The following is a 21,469-nucleotide window of genomic DNA, read 5'->3' as shown; positions in this document are numbered from 1 at the left end:
TTATGCTACCTCTCCACTATTGACAAATTAAGTTAACAGTTACTTTTCAGATTCAGATTATTCAGTGCTGATAGGATATCACTTGTGATGTGTAACCAGATATGTTGTCGGGGCCACATTAAGTGATTTGAATTTACAGTTTCCCAGAACCAAAACTGACATCTTCTTTTTGTCAGTTTTGTCTGACGAGTAGTCGAGAAACCAAAGCTACATTCAAAATACAAGTGAGAAAAGCAGCAAATCCTGTTCAACAATCAATGACTAAAGCAATAAACCTAACAATCACAAAGTCGGCAGAGTTCGGAGCCCAAACCCAGGTATACTTTAATCACCCACAATTTATAATAGAAATAGATACTAGACCCAAAGATGGCACCTATTCAGTCCAATAAGAATTACTCATCTGGTGCACAAAACAAAAACCTTTTCCAGCTTCCAGGTTTACTTCCTGGTTATGAGACCCACTAAATATGTGCAGTAGTGTTTCTCCCACTGGCCCTGCCCATGAGTTCCCATTATGCCAGCAGACTTTGGTGATGATGTCACAGATTTTTAAATCCATTTTTCTCAGTTTTACAAATATAAAACCTCCATGAGTCAAAAACTCATAACATGTTTGACATTGTTTGCAGTTGGAGGTCTCCTGTCAACAGTTTTACAGACGTCTCTTTTATAATGGTGTTCTATGGGGAAAGGGAATTTTTTCACTGCAATGCTGCAAGTGGCCACTGGGCAAAATTGGAAGCAAGGCTGAGCGTCGCCGCCGTATCCAGGTCTAAAGGTCAGAAGAGACTTCAGTTCCACTGCTGCGGTTTTCTTCTTGTACTTGTGAAATATATGACAGCTGTTGTTTCAAGGTGCTGCTTGAGTTTAGTTATGCCCTTAGTCAGTCAACCATTGCAGTAATGTTGCCTTAGCTCGTGTCTGTTGATTACTGACATGCCCAGATAACAGACACTTATCCCCTCAAGGCTTCAAAGGTCCTGTGTGAAGGATTTAGTGGCATCTAGCAGTGAGGTTGCAGATCGCAACCAACTGAACACTGCTCCCCTAACTCTCCCAGTCAAAGCGTGTAGGTGAACCTACGGTGGCGGTAAAACATGGCGAATTCCCCAAAATCCTACAGCATGGACCTTTAAGGTAAGTTGCTATAACTCAAACAAAACTTACAGAAAAGTTATCCATCTGCTGCATGAAACAAATATGTTGCATCAAGTATCAGTGGGATTGAAAGGGAAGGGGGGAGGGTGGAATAAGTGAGGGAGGGGTGAGGGAGATGAAGAGAAATTAAAGAAACAAAGAACAGGCTGAGAGAAGACAGTGATGAAGAGGATGACTGGGGAGTTGTGGAGGAGATTACAGAGCTGCACCATGTCTGGTACGATCAGAGAGCTGCTGGAGCTCAGCAGGTTCAGGCCATCACCTCCCCTCAGTGGCAGACGATGGAGGGCCTGGAGCGAGCCGAGCTCTGCTACCCTGAGCTCCTGAACTCGTCCTGCAGGAGTTTAAAGCGTCCTCGCTCTGAGGCCGTCTTCCTCTACACTCTGTTGTCCTGTATCACCGTGCTCACTGTAGCTCTCAACCTGCTGGTTATCATCTCCATCTCCCACTTCGTACAGCTCCACACGCCCACCAACCTGCTCCTGCTCTCCCTGGCCATCTCCGACCTGCTGGTGGGGCTGCTGGTGATGCCGTGTGATATGTTGCGCTTCATAGAAACCTGCTGGCTGCTGGGCGATCTCATGTGCACTCTGTCTTACATTATCGGCTTCACCCTCAACTCAGCCTCTGTGGGGAACATGGTGCTCATATCCATTGACCGCTATGTAGCTATTTGTCATCCTCTGCAGTACCCCAACAAAATCACTCGCAGCAGAGTGGAGGTGTGTGTGTGTGTGTGCTGGGCCTGCTCACTCCTCTACAACGGGCTGATTGTAAAGGACCATCTCAGGTGGCCGGACAGACACAACTCCTGCCACGAGGAGTGTTTGGTAGTGATGAACTACGTCTCAGGAACCATCGACCTCGTGTTCATGTTCATCGGTCCGTGTTCAGTCATCATTGTTCTGTACATGAGGGTGTTTATTGTGGCAGTGTCTCAGGCTCGAGCCATGCAGTCTCATGTTACAGTCATTGCAGGCGGTACGGTTACAGTCACTGCAAAGAAATCAGAGAAAAAAGCAGCCAGGACTCTGGGTATTGTCATACTGGTGTTTCTGATGACCTTCTGTCCATTTTACTACCCCTCTCTGGCAGGACAGGACATTTCAAACAGTACTTCATACTGGGTCATCGTGTCCTGGCTGTTGTTTTTTAACTCTTGTTTGAACCCTCTCATATACGCATTTTTCTACCCGTGGTTTAGGAAAGCTATTAAGTTCATTGTCACCCTGAGGATACTAGAGCAGGATTCCTCTCAGGCAAATATACTTTAAAGTCACTTTCTCCAGTAACAATAATGAAACTGCTGTCTGTCATTTAAAAACCTATATGCAGCATGTGACATACGGTTGGGTGTTGATTTCACATTTTACATTTACCTCTTGAAACAGCATGCTAGTCTGTTGGACTGTTAGTACTCAGCAAAGATGTAAATCAGAGCTGAAAAATCAAAAAATATGAAGCAATAACACTTGGTAGTTTAAGCCTCATAAAAGTTAAAATTTTCTGCTTTCTTTTATGTTACATTATGGCATACTGAATATCTAAGACAGCTAATATCACAAATAATGGAAATTGAATGTCATTTTAGGTTTGAGGAAATTGTAATAAGCTCTTTTCCCGCTATTTTCTGTTAAACTATTAGTCAAACTATTAGTTGATTTAACCAAAGTAATCTTTTGAATATTCAAAACTGCACAAGTTTACAGCCATTTCCTTCAGCCTTTACGTAGATTATAACTTTATACCTTTAAAGGGGCACTATGTAGTTTTGGAGAAGTAATTCAAACTCAGAATTGAAATATTTACAATATTAATGAGGTAATAATACAAACTCAGAAATATATATCTTTTCCATAAGTGAATAAACAAGCTGTTCTCAGGAAAATAAGGTCCCCAGAACACTGTTTGAAGCTAGAAAGGTGGCAGGGTCAGCCAAATATAAACAAAGTAAAACAGTATGAAGTTGTCTTGTACTTTAAGGTCCGTTTGTTTATTCAGTTTATTCAGTCATGAAAACGAGGAGAGTTTGTTTAGGCATAAAAAAATCAATGATCTTTCTCTTCTGATTAAAATTTCTTTCCCCAAAACTACATAGTGCACCTTTAATTCTTAACCTGTGTGGACCACAACAGGCTGAACATGCTGAGCTCCTGAGAGGTCAAGTGACAAACACCGTCTTTAGATTATAAACAACACACATTAGAATTTAATGACAAAGACTCTACAAAAGTTATTTTTCTCTATATAGTTGAAGAAATAAACGCTGCCTAACTGCATTACCTCATGTCAAGTGTTTAGGGGGCAGAAAATGTGAAGCATTTCTGAAGTTGGATGTTTGATGATGTTCATTATTGTTGTCAGTGATTCCATGTACAAAGAAAACTGATCAAGGTGATGTGTAAATCATACACGAGGGTTCAGCAGAATTACAAAACTAATGTGGAAACCATATTCACTCTTGAGTGGAAATGAGAGCAAACTTCATGTCTCCCCTGGTTTGTAAAACTATTAATGCTCTTGTAATAATAAGACCTGCTTTCTGTCAGATCAAGAATCTAGAGAATAGAAGAGAGAATTCAGACAGATGAAACAAGCTGCGTCTTATGCAGAGATAAAACAAATGTCATCATGTATATTTTACTATTACATTTTGAGCTTCATGATGTTCTTGACAATTGAGCTCAAAGCAGCATACAGAAGGGAACAATCTAGAGGACAATTACTCTGCGTCTAAGTGTTTGTTTCTTTTCAGATAATGTTTAAAACACCACGATAAGAATCTGCATTGGCTTTGTTTGTTGAAGATTATTGCATGTGAATAAACATAATAAAAACATTTGAGTGGAACACATTCTCATTTATTTTTGTAAAAATAACAACAAAGACATTCATATTAACAATTTGGTTTATTACAAAGGTATGTTAAAATTAATAAACAGTTTTAAGAAAACAAAAACACATTTGGTGCTGAAGTCCTCATCTTCTGGACTGAGAGCGGGTTTGTCTGACTTCTGTAATGAACACAATAAATAATATGTAACACTAGCAGATTAATTCATTTTCATTATATTCATTCATTCAAACACCTAAAGCAAGCCTGATTTACTGTGTAGTTTTGAAAAGTAAAACAAAACAAAAAGACAACTGAACCCTTTCAGTTGTCTTTTTTTGTTTTTTGTCAACATATTTGTAATGGTGGAATGATCTTTTTCAAGCATTCATCTTAAACATAAAATACAAGCAGTATTTAAGTATGATGTATAAGAATAGTATCCTGGGAACAGATGCAGATGGTGAGTTTTGTAGCAACTATGCACTAAAAAGCAGGACTTCATCAGTAAATAAACAATAAATACCAGGAATTTCATGCGGCCAGAAGTCATCACAATCTGGACACCGCGGCTCTGATCTTCCTTTAAAGTATCTGGACACACATGGGTTGTGTATTTTTATCCCACATGAAGGATTCTCACAAATTTGGCACTGAAAATTAAAATAGATGTTTATCAAACTGATCAGATCAATACTGTGAGCAAACTCATTTAGAATAAATACGGTTTGACACATATTAGCTGCAACAACTCAACATGACACAGGAAGTAGAAACTAAACAGAACTGAAGCTGATAGAAAAAAATACCAACAAACATCCTGATTACATATGAAATGTATCTGTTTGTACTGCAGAAACACATCTAATCAGATAGGAAACAGGAATTCTTGCTCATTTATGTTAACGTAGTTGCTCAAGAGCAAGTCTGTGACGTCCAAAGTGATTTGATTCTTCTCACTAAAATTACTTTTGACCGTCTGATGCTAATCTCCAGACAGCTTCTAATAGTTTAGTTATTTAATTTAGTTTATTTTTTACATTAATAATCTGATTTCAGGCTTTTTACTCCCCTTTCTTTAAACCTCAAAATTGATGGTAAGGATAATTTTCTCGGTAACAATAATGAATGTACTCATGTAACCTTGTAGTTCAAACAAAACATAGTTCTCCACAGTAATAACACACAGCATTTTCTATTTTAAAGTGATTACATGAAACAAGCACCTAGAGGCTTCTATATGACAGAAGTGGTTGTAATGTATTTCATTCAGGTATTTATCACAGGGGATAAGGCTGAAAAGGCTCATGCAAATTTACCTGAAAAGCCATGTTGCGACAAATGTGACACATTTTCACCTGGTCCTGATACATTGCACAGATGTATGGCCCCATTTCGATAATACATCTGGTGGACAAAGTGTATTCACCCCGTTTCTAAATCAATGAGAAGAAGTCAATTATACAAAGTGGGAGCAAGACGGACAGAGATATTTCTTTCCATCTAACTGCAGAGAACATCAAGTCTCTGTTGAAATACATTTAACATATATTTATGCCTACTCTTACAATAATAGCCCATTGGTAGATGCAGACATATAGTGTTGTTCAAATGAACACAGTCATTGAGCAAGATAACAAACTACTTAGTCTTGGTGTTGTGTGCACAGTGAAAGAGACATCTGTCATATCTGCAGAAACGTTCATTTTCGGCAAGTGCCAATATTTCTTTTAAAGGTTTCTATCAGCCAATGCTGAAGACGTGCCAATATTATTGTGCATCCCTCGTATTAACAGTGCTAATTAAACAAGGAATCATTGTTAAAGGATAATTTCACTGATTTTCAACCCAGATCTTATTCAAAGGTTTAAAATAGTTGAACAAAGCATCTTACAGTAGACTTAAGAATCCTCTCGATGCAAAAAGTCAAATGAGGCAGGTTATTAGTCTTTAACAAACCAGGATAAATATTTTCCCTGAAAGCCTGAAATTCAAAATTTAAGTTGTGATAAAAATTCCCTCTTCCAGCAACACAGTAATAAAAACACAACCCACTACCACTAAGGGCCCTGCGTTCAAATTGTGCTCCAGCAGATTATTAGTAAATACACTGCTGAGCAGTTTAAAGAACAAATGTGTAAAATATTTCCTTTCTCGACATTTTGTGAGTTTATTTTTTTTTTTACTTTTTAGGCTATTAGCAACGAACTCGCAGCTTTTACATCTCCCTGCTGAAACTACGGGGGCCGTCGGACTATCACCTCCTGCTGGTACAGAGAGTATTAGGAGACAGGGCAGGCCGGGGATAGTCCACTGGCACGCTAACTTCAGTAGACATCTCTACAACATCAATGTCTTTGACATCAACACTTTTGTTTCTTCACATTCAGTTCATAATTTTCATTAATTCTTTAAGTGTTTTAAACTGAAACATTTGGCTATATCACACAAATTGCCCCTTTAAGTTTTGTTTAGATATTATTTCAGACTGACACACACAGGAACTCATCAAACATGTCAGTACCTCAGAGGATACATTAGTTTCAACATAAAAAAACAGACCCTATTGCTGATACCTGTGTTGTGCACCAGAGGGACACTTGTAATAATGTTTGACACATTAACCCACAACTGAATTCCACTCAAAGGTGTTAATAAGCACACTTTAACATCAACACATGATGCAACCATATCCCCTTGTCCCACATGTAGCTGGGGCAGAAAACATGGATGTACTCTTTGGGAAAAGTAAGTTACCACAGGCGAGCGAGAAGAAAAACTTACAACGATACAGCAGATAGAGAAGAGGGAAGTAAATCCAACTGTGCGTGGAACTGTTTTAGAGAGGATGCATATCAGAAAGAGCCGTTCTGTATATCATTCAGCATTACAGTGAAGATATAAACAGATGTATTTAAACCATTGTGGACCTTACAGAAGTTCTTAAGTATTTTGGTATTTTGGTAGGTTTGCTAAATCAGCTTAATCAGCCCTGTTCACAGCAGACATTTTGGCTTGTCACAGTAGGGAATGCACATACAGGTATGTTACTAACAACATTAACGATGGTACTAATGTACTTAAGTGTCCCAGTAAGAGTGATCCGGCATGAACAATACCAGGCCTGAAACTGAAGCAGCTACACAGAAATCAGAAATCATTAATCTGATCGTTCCTATTTGTGCTGTTCCTACTGTGACAACATGTACTCTGTGAAAAAGGCCTACACATACAGCTGCAGAGGCAAACACACAGGGATGATGGGATGGTACTCTGAACTCCACATCCTAACCGAAGCAGCAGTCTCAGGCACTTCAGGACTGATGGAAAGTTAGGTGGGATTGTTATAAACCTTGGGGATTGAAGAGAAATTTGGACTGTGACCATATCTGCTTTTAGCACTTTGTCAAACCCAATTTAAAACGAGCAAGCAGAGCTGGTCCAAGAGGTCCTGGATGAGTAAAAGCTCATCCCAGCTCTGGCTTGGGAGGCAGAATGTGTCATCCATTAATCGCAGGGTGGACAGTTCGGTCCTGTCCACAAAACGGCGAACAGTGAATCGCAACTGATGCTTCGACCAGTGTCTTGTGTAGCTGATCTGTTACCATCTGTGTGTGAGCATGTGTGAATAAGAGGCAAATCCAGGGCTTCAATTAACAATTATTTTCATTGTCAGTTGTCTTTTTGGTTCTATCGATTCTTTTTTTTGTCTTTAAAATGTCATAATGAGGGATCAACCAATGTGATACTGATTATTAAAAATCAAGGAGACCAATAACATATTTAACATATTTGGAACTGATAGCCATTTGCAGTAAAAGTAAAAATGTTAGTGTCAAAATTTAGAATTAGCAAAGTTACACTTTGTCTAAAGGTGCGTTCACACCGGACCTTTTATTTTTGTCGCTGTCGCTCGTGTCGCTCCAAAAAAATCGCTCTGTCGCTCAGCTGCAGTCGCTCGTCGGCACAATTCAACAGATCGCTCTGATAACGTCATTCAAGCGATTCCAGTGAATTTCACGTCGCTCGGAGGTGCTCATTTCTTCCTGTTTGTATTGGTCCAGCATGGCTGACATTGTACCTGTTGCCGCCGTTTACCTGTTGTGGAAGTCCCACAAGCGCTGTACAACCAAGCGTTGTCGGTTTTGGGTCCACAACATACTCAAGATGTGCACTGATCTCTGTGAATACCACCGGCTATTCCAGGAGCTGCGTCTGGACGCCAACCGTTTTCAACGGTATACGCTGCTGACAACGGCCCAGTTTGACGAGCTGTTGGTGAGAATCGGAGGCAGGATTGCCTGGTTGGACACCAACTACAGGCGCTCCATCCCAGCTGAGGAGCGCCTGGCCATTTGTCTCCGGTGAGTGGCTGTGTGTGCGTTTTTTTGTAATCATTGATTGTGTGGTCCCACAGGATTCTGTGGGAAGACACAAGGACAATAAGCCTGTCCACGTCCACTGTCATATCTCTGTATCCAGAAAATAGTCTTTATCCAGAAGTCAAAGTAAAGCCGGCTTTGCTCTTCCGGACCAGTGTAGTTACATTACGTTTCCATGGTTTCAGTAGTTGTCATAGTTACACATAGATTACGGCAGCCAATCAACGCTGAGCGACAAGCGACTGACGGCCAGAGACTTGGGATTTCTCATCTCGAGCGACAGAGCGATTGAGCGATTTTTCGCTCCGTCGCTCTGTCGCTGTCGCTCAGAGCCCCAGCGATTTTTCACCTGAGCGATTAATCGCTCAGTCGCTCGTTTGCGTTGACTTAATATGTAAACTTGTCGCCAGCGACAAAAATAAAAGTTCCACTGTGAACGCACCTTAAGGGAAAGAAACTGTGAAACTGCTGCTGGTAAGTCAGAAAGTAATTGTAGATCCAGTGTTTAGGCATTCTGTGAGGAGGGTTAGTTGTCATATTTAATCTTGTCTAGATACCTTTTGTGTGAATTCTTGTGAAACTGCTGATGCTGAGTGGTTCTTAGCCAGTTTTCGGCCAACTTAGTTGTGATGAATAGGCTTGATTGCAGGGCAGAGTTAACCCTGCATGAGGTAAATTTAGCACATATGGGCTAGTCACTCCAGCTTCAGATGCAGCGTCAGGCGAGCCGTACGAAGACTGTCGAACAAAGACTTAGGGAGTCTCTCAGCCTATGCCTCCCTGCAGACTCTCCACTTCCTGGCCCTTACGGAGACCTGGATCACCCCAGAAAACACTGCCACTCCAGCTGCCCTCTCAACTGCCTACTCATTCTCACACTCCTCCAGACTAACAGGTCGCAAAAGGGGAACTGGACTCCTCATCACACCCATGTGGTCCTACGGGGTCCTTCCCTGGACCAGCTACCCAGATCTGCACTTGAATTCCACGCTGTCTCTGTCACCCTTCTTTCAAGCTCAACATTGTGGTGATCTACTGCCCTCCCGGTCCTCTCCGTGACTTCTTTGATGAGATGGACGTCCTCCTAAGCTGCTCCCCTGACGATGGCACACCACGCGTTGTCCTGGGTGACTTCAACATCCACCCTGAGAAGCTACACTCATCTGAATTCATTGACTTCTTCTTCGCATTTGACCACACACTCTCCCCCTCTCCCCACCGGGCCGGGAACCAACTTGACCTTGTCTTCACAAGGTCCTGTAGTACCTCGGCACTCTCTGTTACCCCTCTCACTGTGTCCAACCACCACTTTGTATCTTTCTCTGTCCCCTTGAAGTCAACCACCTCCCTCGCCCCTACACCTCACACGGTCACCAACCACCGCAACCTGAAATCCCTCTCTCCCTCCACTCTCTCCTCAACTGTTCTTTCCTCACTACTATCAACAGAACACTTCTCTCTAATGTCCACCAAGAAAGCCTCTCCACTTTGTTATCCTCCTTCCCTTCCTCTTTAGACGCTCTCTGTCCCCTCACCTCCCGACCAGCACGATCACCCCCCCCCCCAGCTGTCTGAATCTCTGCGAACCAATAGATCGACGCTACGAGCCGAAGAGAGAAAATGAAAAAATCACGTCATCCTGATGACCTTGCTCACTACCACAACCTCCTCTCTGACTTCACCTCAACTGTGTCAGCAGCTAAATCTGCCCTCTACCTGTCAAAGATCAACTCCTCTGCCTTCAACCCCAGGAAACTATCATCCATGTTCTCTTCCCTTCTCACCCCTCCTACCCATCCCCCTCCTTCCTCCCTCACTGTTGATGACTTTGCAAGAAAGTAAAAGACATCAGATCCTCATTTACTCCTATGCCCATCCAGAAAGCACCTCCCCAAACCCTCACCTCTGATGGCTTTACCTGCTTCAGCCCTCTCTCCTCTGAAGATGTTCACACACTAGTTACATCTACGTCTCTGCCACCACCTGTGCCCTTGACCCGATTCCCTCCTCCCTTCTCCAAGACATCTCTCATGACATCTTGCCATTCCTCACTACCCTGATCAACTCCTCCCTCGCTTCAGGCCTTATTCCAGCTCCTTTCAAGACTGCTTCAGTAAAGCCACTCCTAAAGAAACCCACCCTAGACTCAGCTGACATCCGAAACTACAGATCTGTATCTCTTCTTTCATTCCTCTCTAAAACCCTAGAACGTGCGTCTACAACCAACTGTCCTCCTACCTTTCACAAAACAACTTCCTTGACCCCAATCAGTCAGGCTTCAGGACTGCCCATTCCACTGAGACGGCCCTCCTCACATCGACTGAGTCCCTCTGTGCCGCCAGAGCCTCGTCCCACTCATCCGTCCTCATTCTCCTCGACCTATCTTCTGCGTTTGACACAGTCAGCCACCAAATCCTCCTCTCCACTCTGGCTGAACTTGGCATTGCTGACTCTGCTCTAACTTGGTTCACATCATACCTGACAAATCGCACCCTTCAGGTCATATGGAATGACTCCTTGTCCAAACCCTGCTTTCTGGAAACTGGTGTCCCTCAAGGCTCAGTACTAGGACCACTTCTATTTGCTCTGCAATCACATCACATGTATTCTCTTACCACTGTTATACAGGCGACACCCAATTGTTCCTCTCTTTCCCTCCATCCTCACCAACGTTGCAACATGCATCTCGGAATGTCTGGCAGACATCTCCACTTGGACAACTGCGCACCACCTCAAGCTCAATCTTAATAAAACTGAACTCCTCTTCATCCCGGGGAAAAACTGCCCTCGCATGGACCTGTCAGTCACTGTCGAGGACGTCACAGTATCGCCTTTATCGACTGCGAGGAACCTGGGCGTAATCCTCAGTGACAGACTGTCCTGCACCCCAAACATCACTGCTGTGGCACAATCCTGCAGATTTGCCCTCTACAACATCCACAGGATCCAGTCTTTCCTCACAAAGGACGCAACACTACTCCTGTACCAAGCGCTGGTCATCTCCCGCCTGGACTACTGCAACTTGCTCTTGGCTGGACTCCCAGCCTCTGCGACTAACCCCTCGATTCCACCAGATACGTGTCCGCTGCGTCACGGCTCTGCCACGGCAGCAGAGCTGATCAGTTTCACTCTAGTCTATGTGTTACCGCTGCGTGTCTGCTGCATCCCAGCTCCGGCAGTCCGCAGTCCTCTGGAGCAGATATGCAGGACTTCTATATGTGGCAGATGCCGGAGCACGACGCAGCAATTCAGCCGAATTCAGCACAGAGCAGACAGGAAGTCAGACACGAAACAACAACATGACATCCGGTTAATTTTCAAAATAAAACCTCAAAAAAGAGACAAATACAAGCTCTTCTTCTTATCCTTCGGTCGGGAACACTTTGTGTTGTTGTGTTTATAACACATACCTATAACTGCAGCCACGGGTGATTATTATCGCGGGAACTCCTCGGTCTTGTAACTCCAGCTGTTCGGCGGTTGCCGGACGACGGAGCAAGACCGTACTGGAGCCGTAACGCAGCGGACATGCATCCAGTGGAATCTTAGCGTAAACCGTTGCAGAGTACCTTCTTTTCAATTTACCCAAATTCTCCCATGTGTCCCACCTCCTCCGTGACCTCCACTGGCTTCCTGTTGCAGCCCGGATCAGAGAAGATGGTACTGCACCCATCTACCTCCAAACACTAGTCAGACCACAAGCCCCAGCATAAGCACTTCCCTCAACTACATCAGCTGGCCGGCTGGTACATCAACGGAACTGCACCCATCTACCTCCAAACACTAGTCAGACCACACGCCCCAGCATAAGCACTTCCCTCAACTACATCAGCTGGCCGGCTGGTACTGCCATCACTGAGAGCAAACAAAGGTCGCTCAGCAAAGTCACGACTCTTCTCTGTTCTGGCGCCTCAGTAGTGGAACAAACTCCCGACCAATAACAGGACAGCAGAGTCACTCGCCATATTCCGCAAGACTCAAGACTCACTTGTTCAGACTTCAACTCGACCCTGCATCGCATGACTCGTGACTTCATTCTTACTTTATCGACAGTGATATGCTGTGGTTTCTTTCTTGTGACAAATATACTTATTGTAAGTCGCTTTGGACAAAAGCGTCTGCTAAAGGCCCTAAATGTAAATGTAAATGTATCAGTGATGGAATATAACGTCTTACAATTACCTACAACTACAAAAAGTAAAATTTTGAGGTACTTCACTTCTGTTTTTCCGTTTTCTGCTCCTTTATGCTAACTCTCCACTATTTACAAATTAAGTTAACAGTTACTTTGCAGATTCAGATTATTCAGTGCTGATAGGATATCACTTGTGACGTGTAACCAAATATGTTGTCGGGGCCACATTGAGTGATTTAATTCTACAATTTCCCAGAACCAAAACTCACATCTTCTTTTTGTCAGTTTTGTCTGACGAGTAGTCGAGAAACCAAAGCTACATTCAAAATACAAGTGAGAAAAGCAGCAAATCTTGCAATAAAGCAATAAACCTAACAATTACAAAGTCGGCAGAGTTCGGAGCCCAAATCCAGGTATACTTTAATCACCTATGATTTATAATAGAGCTAGATACTAGACCTAAAGATGGCGCCTATTCATTCCAATAAGAATTGCTCGTCTGGTGCACTTTTACTTCCTGGTTATGAGGCCCACTGAATATGTGCAGTAGTGTTTCTCCCACTGGCCCTGCCCATGAGTTCCCATTATGCCAGCAGACTTTGGTGATGATGTCACAGATTTTTAAATCCGTTTTTCTCAGTTTTAAAAATATAAAACCTCCATGAGTCAAAAACTCATAACAGAAAGAGTCATGATTGACCTTGTTTGCAGTTGGAGGTCTCCTGTCAACAGTTTTACAGACGCCTCTTTTATAATGGTGTTCTATGGGGAAAGGGAATTTTTTCACTGCAATACTGCAAGTGGCCACTGGGCAAAATTGGAAGCAAGGCTGAGTGTCGCCGCCGTATCCAGGTCTAAAGGTCAGAAAAGACTTCAGTTCCACTGCTGCGGTTTTGTTCTTGTACTTGTCAAATCTATAACAACTGTTGTTTCGAGGTGCTGCTTGAGTTTAGTTATGCCCTTAGTCAGTCAACCATTGCAGTAATGTTGCCTTAGCTCGTGTCTGTTGATTACTGACATGCCCAGATAACAGACACTGATCCCCTCAAGGCTTCAAAGGTCCTGTGTGAAGGATTAAGTGGCATCTAGCAGTGAGGTTGCAGATCGCAACCAACTGAACACTGCTCCCCTAACTCTCCCAGTCAAAGCGTGTAGATGAACCTACGGTGGCGGTAAAACATGGTGAATCCCCCAAAATCCTACAGCATGGACCTTTAAAGTAAGTTGCTATGACTCAATAAAACTTACAGAAAAGTTATCCATCTGTTGCATGAGACAAATGTGTTGCATCAAGTATCAGTGGGATTGAAAGGGAAGGAGGGAGGGTGGAATAAGTGAGGGAGGGGTGAGGGAGATGAGGAGAAATTAAAGAAACAAAGAACGGGCTGACAGAAGACAGTGATGAAGAGGATGACTGGGCAGTCGTGGAGGAGATAACAGAGCTGCACCATGTCTGGTACGATCAGAGAGCTGCTGGAGCTCAGCAAGTTCAGGTCATCACCTCCCCTCAGTAGCAGACGATGGAGGGCATGGAGCGAGCCGAGCTCTGCTTCCCTGAGCTCCTGAACTCGTCCTGCAGGGGTTTAAAGCGTCCTCGCTCTGAGACCGTCTTCCTCTACACTCTGTTCTCCTGCATCACAGTGCTCACTGTGGCTCTCAACCTGCTCGTTATCATCTCCATCTCCCACTTCAGACAGCTCCACACGCCCACCAACCTGCTCCTGCTCTCCCTGGCCATCTCCGACCTGCTGGTGGGGCTGCTGGTGATGCCGGTGGAGATGATGTGCTTCATAGAATCCTGCTGGCTGCTGGGCGATCTCATGTGTGCTCTATATTACATTATCAGCTTCATCCTCACCTCAGCCTCTGTGGGGAACATGGTGCTCATATCCATTGACCGCTATGTAGCTATTTGTCATCCTCTGCAGTACCCCAACGAAATCACTCGCAGCAGAGTGGAGGTGTGTGTGTGTGTGTGCTGGGCCTGCTCACTCCTCTACAACGGGCTGATTCTAAAGGACCAGCTCAGGCGGCCGGACAGACACAACTCCTGTCACGGGGAGTGTTTGGTAGTGATCAACTACGTCTCAGGAACTATCGACCTCGTGTTCACGTTCATCGGTCCGTGTTCAGTCATCATTGTTCTGTACATGAGGGTGTTTATTGTGGCAGTGTCTCAGGCTCGAGCCATGCAGTCTCATGTTACAGTCATTGCAGGCGGTACGGTTACAGTCACTGCAAAGAAATCAGAGAAAAAAGCAGCCAGGACTCTGGGTATTGTCATACTGGTGTTTCTGATGACCTTCTGTCCATATTACTACCCCTCTCTGGCAGGACAGGACATCTCAAACAGTACTTCATACTGGGTCATCGTGTCCTGGCTGTTGTTTAACTCTTGTTTGAACCCTCTCATATATGCATTTTTCTACCCGTGGTTTAGGAAAGCTATTAAGTTCATTGTCACCCTGAGGATACTAGAGCAGTATTCCTCTCAGGCAAATATACTTTAAAGTCACTTTCTCCAGTAACAATAATGAAACTGCTGTCTGTCATTTAAAAACCTATATGCAGCATGTGACATACGGTTGGGTGTTTGATTTCACATTTTACATTTCCCTCTTTAAACAGCCTGCTAGTCTGTTGGACTGTTAGTACTCAGCACAGATGTAAATCAGAGCTGAAAAATCAAAAAATATGAAGCAATAACACTTGGTAGTTTAAGCCTCATAAAAGTTAAAATTTTCTGCTTTCTTTTATGTTACATTATGGCATACTGAATATCTAAGACAGCTAATATCACAAATAATGGAAATTGAATGTCATTTTAGGTTTGAAGAAATTGTAAAAAGCTTTTTTCTCCCGCTATTTTCTGTTAAACTATTAGTCAAACTATTAGTTGACTTAACCAAAGTAATCTTTTGAATATTCAAAACTGTACAAGTTTACAGCCATTTCCTTCAGCTTTTACGTAGACTATAACTTTATACCTTTAAAGGGGCACTATGTAGCTTTGGAGAAGTAATTCAAACTCAGAATTAAATATTTACAATATTAATGAGGTAATAATACATCTATGTCTTTAGATTATAAACAACACACATTTAGGGACAAAGACTCTACAAAAGTTATTTTTCTCTATATAGTTGAAGAAATAAAAGCTGCCTAACTGCATTACCTCATGTCATCCAAGTGTTTAGGGGGCAGGAAATGTGAAGCATTTCTTAAGTTGGATGTTTGATGATGTTCATTATTGTTGTCAGTGATTCCATGTACAAAGAAAACTGATCAAGGTGATGTGTAAATCATACACGAGGGTTCAGCAGAATTACAAAACTAATGTGGAAACCATATTCACTCTTGAGAGGAAATGAGAGCAAACTTCATGTCTCCCCTGGTTTGTAAAACTATTAATGCTCTTGTGATAATAAGACCTGCTTTCTGTCAGATCAAGAATCTAGTTAAAGAGAGAATTCAGACAGATGAAACAAGCTGCGTCTTATGCAGAGATAAAACAAATGTCATCATGTATATTTTACTATTACATTTTGAGCTTCATGATGTTCTTGACAATTGAGCTCAAAGCAGTACACAGAAGGGAACAATCTAGAGGACAATTACTCTGCGTCTAAGTGTTTGTTTCTTTTCAGATAATGTTTAAAACACCACGATAAGAATCTGCATTGGCTTTGTTTGTTGAAGATTATTGCATGTGAATAAACATGATAAAGACATTTGAGTGGAACACATTCTCATTTATTTTTGTAAAAATAACAACAAAGACATTTATAATAACAATTTGGTTTATGACAAAGGTATGTTAAAATTAATAAACAGTTTTAAGAAAACAAAAACACATTTGGTGCTGAAGTCCTCATCTTCTGGACTGAGAGCGCGTTTGTCTGACTTCTGTAATGAACACAATAAATAATATGTAACACAAGCAGATTAATTCATTTTCATTATATTCATTCATTCAAACACCTAAAGCAAGCCTGATTTACTGTGTAGTTTTGAAAAGTAAAACAAAACAAAAAGACGACTGAACCCTTTCAGTTGTCTTTTTTGTTTTTTGTCAACATATTTGTAATGGTGGAATGATCTTTTTCAAGCATTCATCTTAAACATAAAATACAAGCAGTATTTAAGTATGATGTATAAGAATAGTATCCTGGGAACAGATGCAGATGGTGAGTTTTGTAGCAACTATGCACTAAAAAGCAGGACTTCATCAGTAAATAAACAATAAATACCAGGAATTTCATGCGGCCAGAAGTCATCACAATCTGGACACCGCGGCTCTGATCTTCCTTTAAAGTATCTGGACACACATGGGTTGTGTATTTTTATCCCACATGAAGGATTCTCACAAATTTGGCACTGAAAATTAAAATAGATGTTTATCAAACCGATCAGATCAATACTGTGAGCAAACTCATTTAGAATAAATACGGTTTGACACATATTAGCTGCAACAACTCAACATGACACAGGAAGTAGAAACTAAACAGAACTGAAGCTGATAGAAAAAAATACCAACAAACATCCTGATTACATATGAAACGTATCTGTTTGTACTGCAGAAACACATCTAATCAGATAGGAAACAGGAATTCTTGCTCATTTATGTTAACGTAGTTGCTCAAGAGCAAGTCTGTGACGTCCAAAGTGATTTGATTCTTCTCACTAAAATTACTTTTGACCGTCTGATGCTAATCTCCAGACAGCTTCTAATAGTTTAGTTATTTAATTTAGTTTATTTATTACATTAATATATCTGATTTCAGGCTTTTTACTCCCCTTTCTTTAAGCTACAAAATTGATGGTAAGGATAATTTTCTTGGTGACAATAATGAATGTACTCATGTAACTTGTAGTTCAAACAAAACATAGTTCTCCACAGTAATAACACACAGCATTTCTATTTTAAAGTGATTACATGAAACAAGCACCTAGAGGCTTCTATATGACAGAAGTGGTTGTAATGTATTTCATTCAGGTATTTATCACAGGGGATAAGGCTGAAAAGGCTCATGCAAATTTACCTGAAAAGCCATGTTGCGACAAATGTGACACATTTTCACCTGGTCCTGATACATTGCACAGATGTATGGCCCCATTTCGATAATACATCTGGTGGACAAAGTGTATTCACCCTGTTTCTAAATCAATGAGAAGAAGTCAATTATACAAACAAAGTGGGAGCAAGACGGACAGAGATATTTCTTTCCATCTAACTGCAGAGAACATCAAGTCTCTGTTGAAATACATTTAACATATATTTATGCCTACTCTTACAATAATAGCCCATTGGTTGATGCAGACATATAGTGTTGTTCAAATGAACACAGTCATTGAGCAAGATAACAAACTACTTAGTCTTGGCGTTGTGTGCACAGTGAAAGAGACATCTGTCATATCTGCAGAAACGTTCATTTTCGGCAAGTGCCAATATTTCTTTTAAAGGTTTCTATCAGCCGATACTGAAGACGTGCCAATATTATTGTGCATCCCTCGTATTAACAGTGCTAATTAAACAAGGAATCATTGTTAAAGGATAATTTCACTGATTTTCAACCCAGATCTTATTCAAAGGTTTAAAATAGTTGAACAAAGCATCTTACAGTAGACTTAAGAATCCTCTCGATGCAAAAAGTCAAATGAGGCAGGTTATTAGTCTTTAACAAACCAGGATAAATATTTTCCCTGAAAGCCTGAAATTCAAAATTTAAGTTGTGATAAAAATTCCCTCTTCCAGCAACACAGTAATAAAAACACAACCCACTACCACTAAGGGCCCTGCGTTCAAATTGTGCTCCAGCAGATTATTAGTAAATACACTGCTGAGCAGTTTAAAGAACAAATGTGTAAAATATTTCCTTTCTCGACATTTTGTGAGTTTATTTTTTTTTTACTTATTAGGCTATTAGCAACGAACTCGCAGCTTTTACATCTCCCTGCTGAAACTACGGGGGCCGTCGGACTATCACCTCCTGCTGGTACAGAGAGTATTAGGAGACAGGGCAGGCCGGGGATAGTCCACTGGCACGCTAACTTCAGTAGACATCTCTACAACATCAATGTCTTTGACATCAACACTTTTGTTTCTTCACATTCAGTTCATAATTTTCATTCATTCTTTGAGTGTTTTAAACTGAAACATTTGGCTATATCACACAAATTGCCCCTTTAAGTTTTGTTTAGATATTATTTCAGACTGACACACACAGGAACTCATCAAACATGTCAGTACCTCAGAGGATACATTAGTTTCAACATGAAAAAAACAGACCCTATTGCTGATACCTGTGTTGTGCACCAGAGGGACACTTGTAATAATGTTTGACACATTAACCCACAACTGAATTCCACTCAAAGGTGTTAATAAGCACACTTTAACATCAACACATGATGCAACCATATCCCCTTGTCCCACATGTAGCTGGGGCAGAAAACATGGATGTAGTTGTTTGTGAAAAGTAAGTTACCACAGGCGAGCGAGAAGAAAAACTTACAACGATACAGCAGATAGAGAAGAGGGAAGTAAATCCAACTGTGCGTGGAACTGTTTTAGAGAGGATGCATATCAGAAAGAGCCGTTCTGTATATCATTCAGCATTACAGTGAAGATATAAACAGATGTATTTAAACCATTGTGGACCTGACAGAAGTTCTTAAGTATTTTGGTATTTTGGTAGTTTTGCTAAATCAGCTTAATCAGCCCTTTTCACAGCAGACATTTTGGCTTGTCACAGTAGGGAGTGCACATACAGGTATGTTACTAACAACATTAACGATGGTACTAATGTACTTAAGTGTCCCAGTAAGAGTGATCCGGCATGAACAATACCAGGCCTGAAACTGAAGCAGCTACACAGAAATCAGAAATCATTAATCTGATCGTTCCTATTTGTGCTGTTCCTACTATTCTACAGACGTCTCTTTTATAATGGTGATCTACGGGGAAAGGGCTGCAAGGGAATTTTTTTACTACAATACTGCAAGTGGCCACTGGGCAAAATTGGAAGCAAGGCTGAGTGTCGCCGCCGTATCCAGGTCTAAAGGTCAGAAGAGACTTCAGTTCCACTGCTGCGGTTTTGTTCTTGTACTTGTCAAATATATAAAAACTGTTGTTTCGAGTTGCTGCTTGAGTCTAGTTATGCCCTTAGTCAGTCAACCATTGCAGTAATGTTGCCTTAGCTCGTGTCTGTTGATTACTGACATGCCCAGATAACAGACACTGATCCCCTCAAGGCTTCAAAGGTCCTGTGTGAAGGATTAAGTGGCATCTAGCAGTGAGGTTGCAGATCGCAACCAACTGAACACTGCTCCCCTAACTCTCCCGGTCGAACCGTGTAGGTGAACCTACTGTGGCACTAAACATGGCGAATCCCCCAAAATCCTACAGCATGGACCTTTAAGGTAAGTTGATGTGACTCAAACAAACTTTCCAGAAAAGTTATCCATCTGTTGCATGAGACAAATATGTTGCATCAAGTATCAGTGGGATTGAAAGGGAAGGAGGGAGGGTGGAATAAGTGAGGGAGGGGTGAGGGAGATGAGGAGAAATTAAAGGAACAAAGAACAGGCTGACAGAAGACAGTGATGAAGAGGAAGACTGGGCAGTTGTGGAGGAGATAACAGAGCTGCACCATGTCTGGTACGATCAGAGAGCTGCTGGAGCTCAGCAGGTTCAGGCCATCACCTCCCCTCAGTGGCAGACGATGGAGGGCCTGGAGCGAGCCGAGCTCTGCTTCCCTGAGCTCCTGAACTTGTCCTGCAGGGGTTTAAAGCGTCCTCGCTCTGAGGCCGTCTTCCTCTACACTCTGTTCTCCTACATCACAGTGCTCACTGTGGCTCTCAACCTGCTCGTTATCATCTCCATCTCCCACTTCAGACAGCTCCACACGCCCACCAACCTGCTCCTGCTCTCCCTGGCCATCTCCGACCTGCTGGTGGGGCTGCTGGTGATGCCGGTGGAGATGTCGCGCTTCATAGAAACCTGCTGGCTGCTGGGCGATCTTATGTGCACTCTGTCTTACATTTTCAGCTTCATCCTCACCTCAGCCTCTGTGGGGAACATGGTGCTCATATCCATCGACCGCTATGTAGCTATTTGTCATCCTCTGCACTACCCCAACAAAATCACTCGCAGCAGAGTGGAGGTGTGTGTGTGTGTGTGCTGGGCCTGCTCACTCCTCTACAACGGGCTGATTCTAAAGGACCAGCTCAGGCGGCCGGACAGACACAACTCCTGTCACGGGGAGTGTTTGGTGGTGATCAACTACGTCCCAGGAACCATCGACCTCGTGTTCACGTTCATCGGTCCGTGTTCAGTCATCATTGTTCTGTACATGAGGGTGTTTATTGTGGCAGTGTCTCAGGCTCGAGCCATGCAGTCTCATGTTACAGTCATTGCAGGCGGTACGGTTACAGTCACTGCAAAGAAATCAGAGAAAAAAGCAGCCAGGACTCTGGGTATTGTCATACTGGTGTTTCTGATGACCTTCTGTCCATATTACTACCCCTCTCTGGCAGGACAGGACATCTCAAATAGTACTTCATACTGGGCCATCGTGTCCTGGCTGCTTTATTTTAACTCTTGTTTGAACCCTCTCATATACGCATTTTTCTACCCGTGGTTTAGGAAAGCTATTAAGTTCATTGTCACCCTGAGGATACTAGAGCAGGATTCCTCTCAGGCAAATATACTTTAAAGTCACTTTCTCCAGTAACAATAATGAAACAGCCGTCTGTCATTTAAAAACCTATATGCAGCATGTGACATACGGTTGGGTGTTTGATTTCATATTTTACATTTCCCTCTTGAAACAGCATGCTAGTCTGTTGGACTGTTAGTACTCAGCACAGATGTAAATCAGAGCTGAAAAATCAAAAAATATGAAGCAATAACACTTGGTAGTTTAAGCCTCATAAAAGTTAAAATTTTCTGCTTTCTTT

The 21,469-nt window shown here is 42.2% G+C and overlaps 3 protein-coding genes, 1 long non-coding RNA gene and 1 pseudogene across 4 annotated transcripts; 4 read left to right on the top strand and 1 right to left on the bottom strand.

Annotated features, from left to right (window-relative positions):
* Positions 1-1,442: 1,442 nt before the first annotated feature.
* Positions 1,443-2,435, top strand: LOC141004216 (trace amine-associated receptor 13c-like). The gene has a single exon (XM_073475686.1). It carries the CDS (start codon positions 1,443-1,445, stop codon positions 2,433-2,435), a length of 993 nt encoding a protein of 330 aa, XP_073331787.1.
* Positions 2,436-8,059: 5,624 nt separating this feature from the next.
* Positions 8,060-11,925, top strand: LOC140998475 (uncharacterized; annotated as a pseudogene).
* Positions 11,926-14,031: 2,106 nt separating this feature from the next.
* On the top strand, positions 14,032-15,021 carry LOC141005156 (trace amine-associated receptor 13c-like). The gene has a single exon (XM_073476934.1). It carries the CDS (start codon positions 14,032-14,034, stop codon positions 15,019-15,021), a length of 990 nt encoding a protein of 329 aa, XP_073333035.1.
* Positions 15,022-16,242: 1,221 nt separating this feature from the next.
* On the bottom strand, positions 16,243-16,877 carry LOC140994169 (uncharacterized). Its single transcript, XR_012178736.1, has 2 exons — positions 16,762-16,877; positions 16,243-16,417 (listed from the first exon to the last, which is right to left on the bottom strand). It is a non-coding gene; the product is annotated as an uncharacterized lncRNA (long non-coding RNA).
* Positions 16,878-20,232: 3,355 nt separating this feature from the next.
* Positions 20,233-21,225, top strand: LOC141005011 (trace amine-associated receptor 13c-like). Its single transcript, XM_073476743.1, has one exon. It carries the CDS (start codon positions 20,233-20,235, stop codon positions 21,223-21,225), a length of 993 nt encoding a protein of 330 aa, XP_073332844.1.
* Positions 21,226-21,469: the final 244 nt, after the last annotated feature.

This window comes from Pagrus major, chromosome 1, assembly GCF_040436345.1.
Source record: "Pagrus major chromosome 1, Pma_NU_1.0".
NCBI classification, from domain to species: domain Eukaryota; kingdom Metazoa; phylum Chordata; class Actinopteri; order Spariformes; family Sparidae; genus Pagrus; species Pagrus major.
This window is presented reverse-complemented; position numbering and strand designations above follow the sequence as displayed.

What these genes read in the sequence shown, in the direction of transcription:
- LOC141004216 (XM_073475686.1), top strand. Translation starts at nt 1,443, where the DNA reads ATGGAGGGCCTGGAGCGAGCCGAGCTCTGCTACCCTGAGCTCCTGAAC.
- LOC141005156 (XM_073476934.1), top strand. Translation starts at nt 14,032, where the DNA reads ATGGAGGGCATGGAGCGAGCCGAGCTCTGCTTCCCTGAGCTCCTGAAC.
- LOC141005011 (XM_073476743.1), top strand. Translation starts at nt 20,233, where the DNA reads ATGGAGGGCCTGGAGCGAGCCGAGCTCTGCTTCCCTGAGCTCCTGAAC.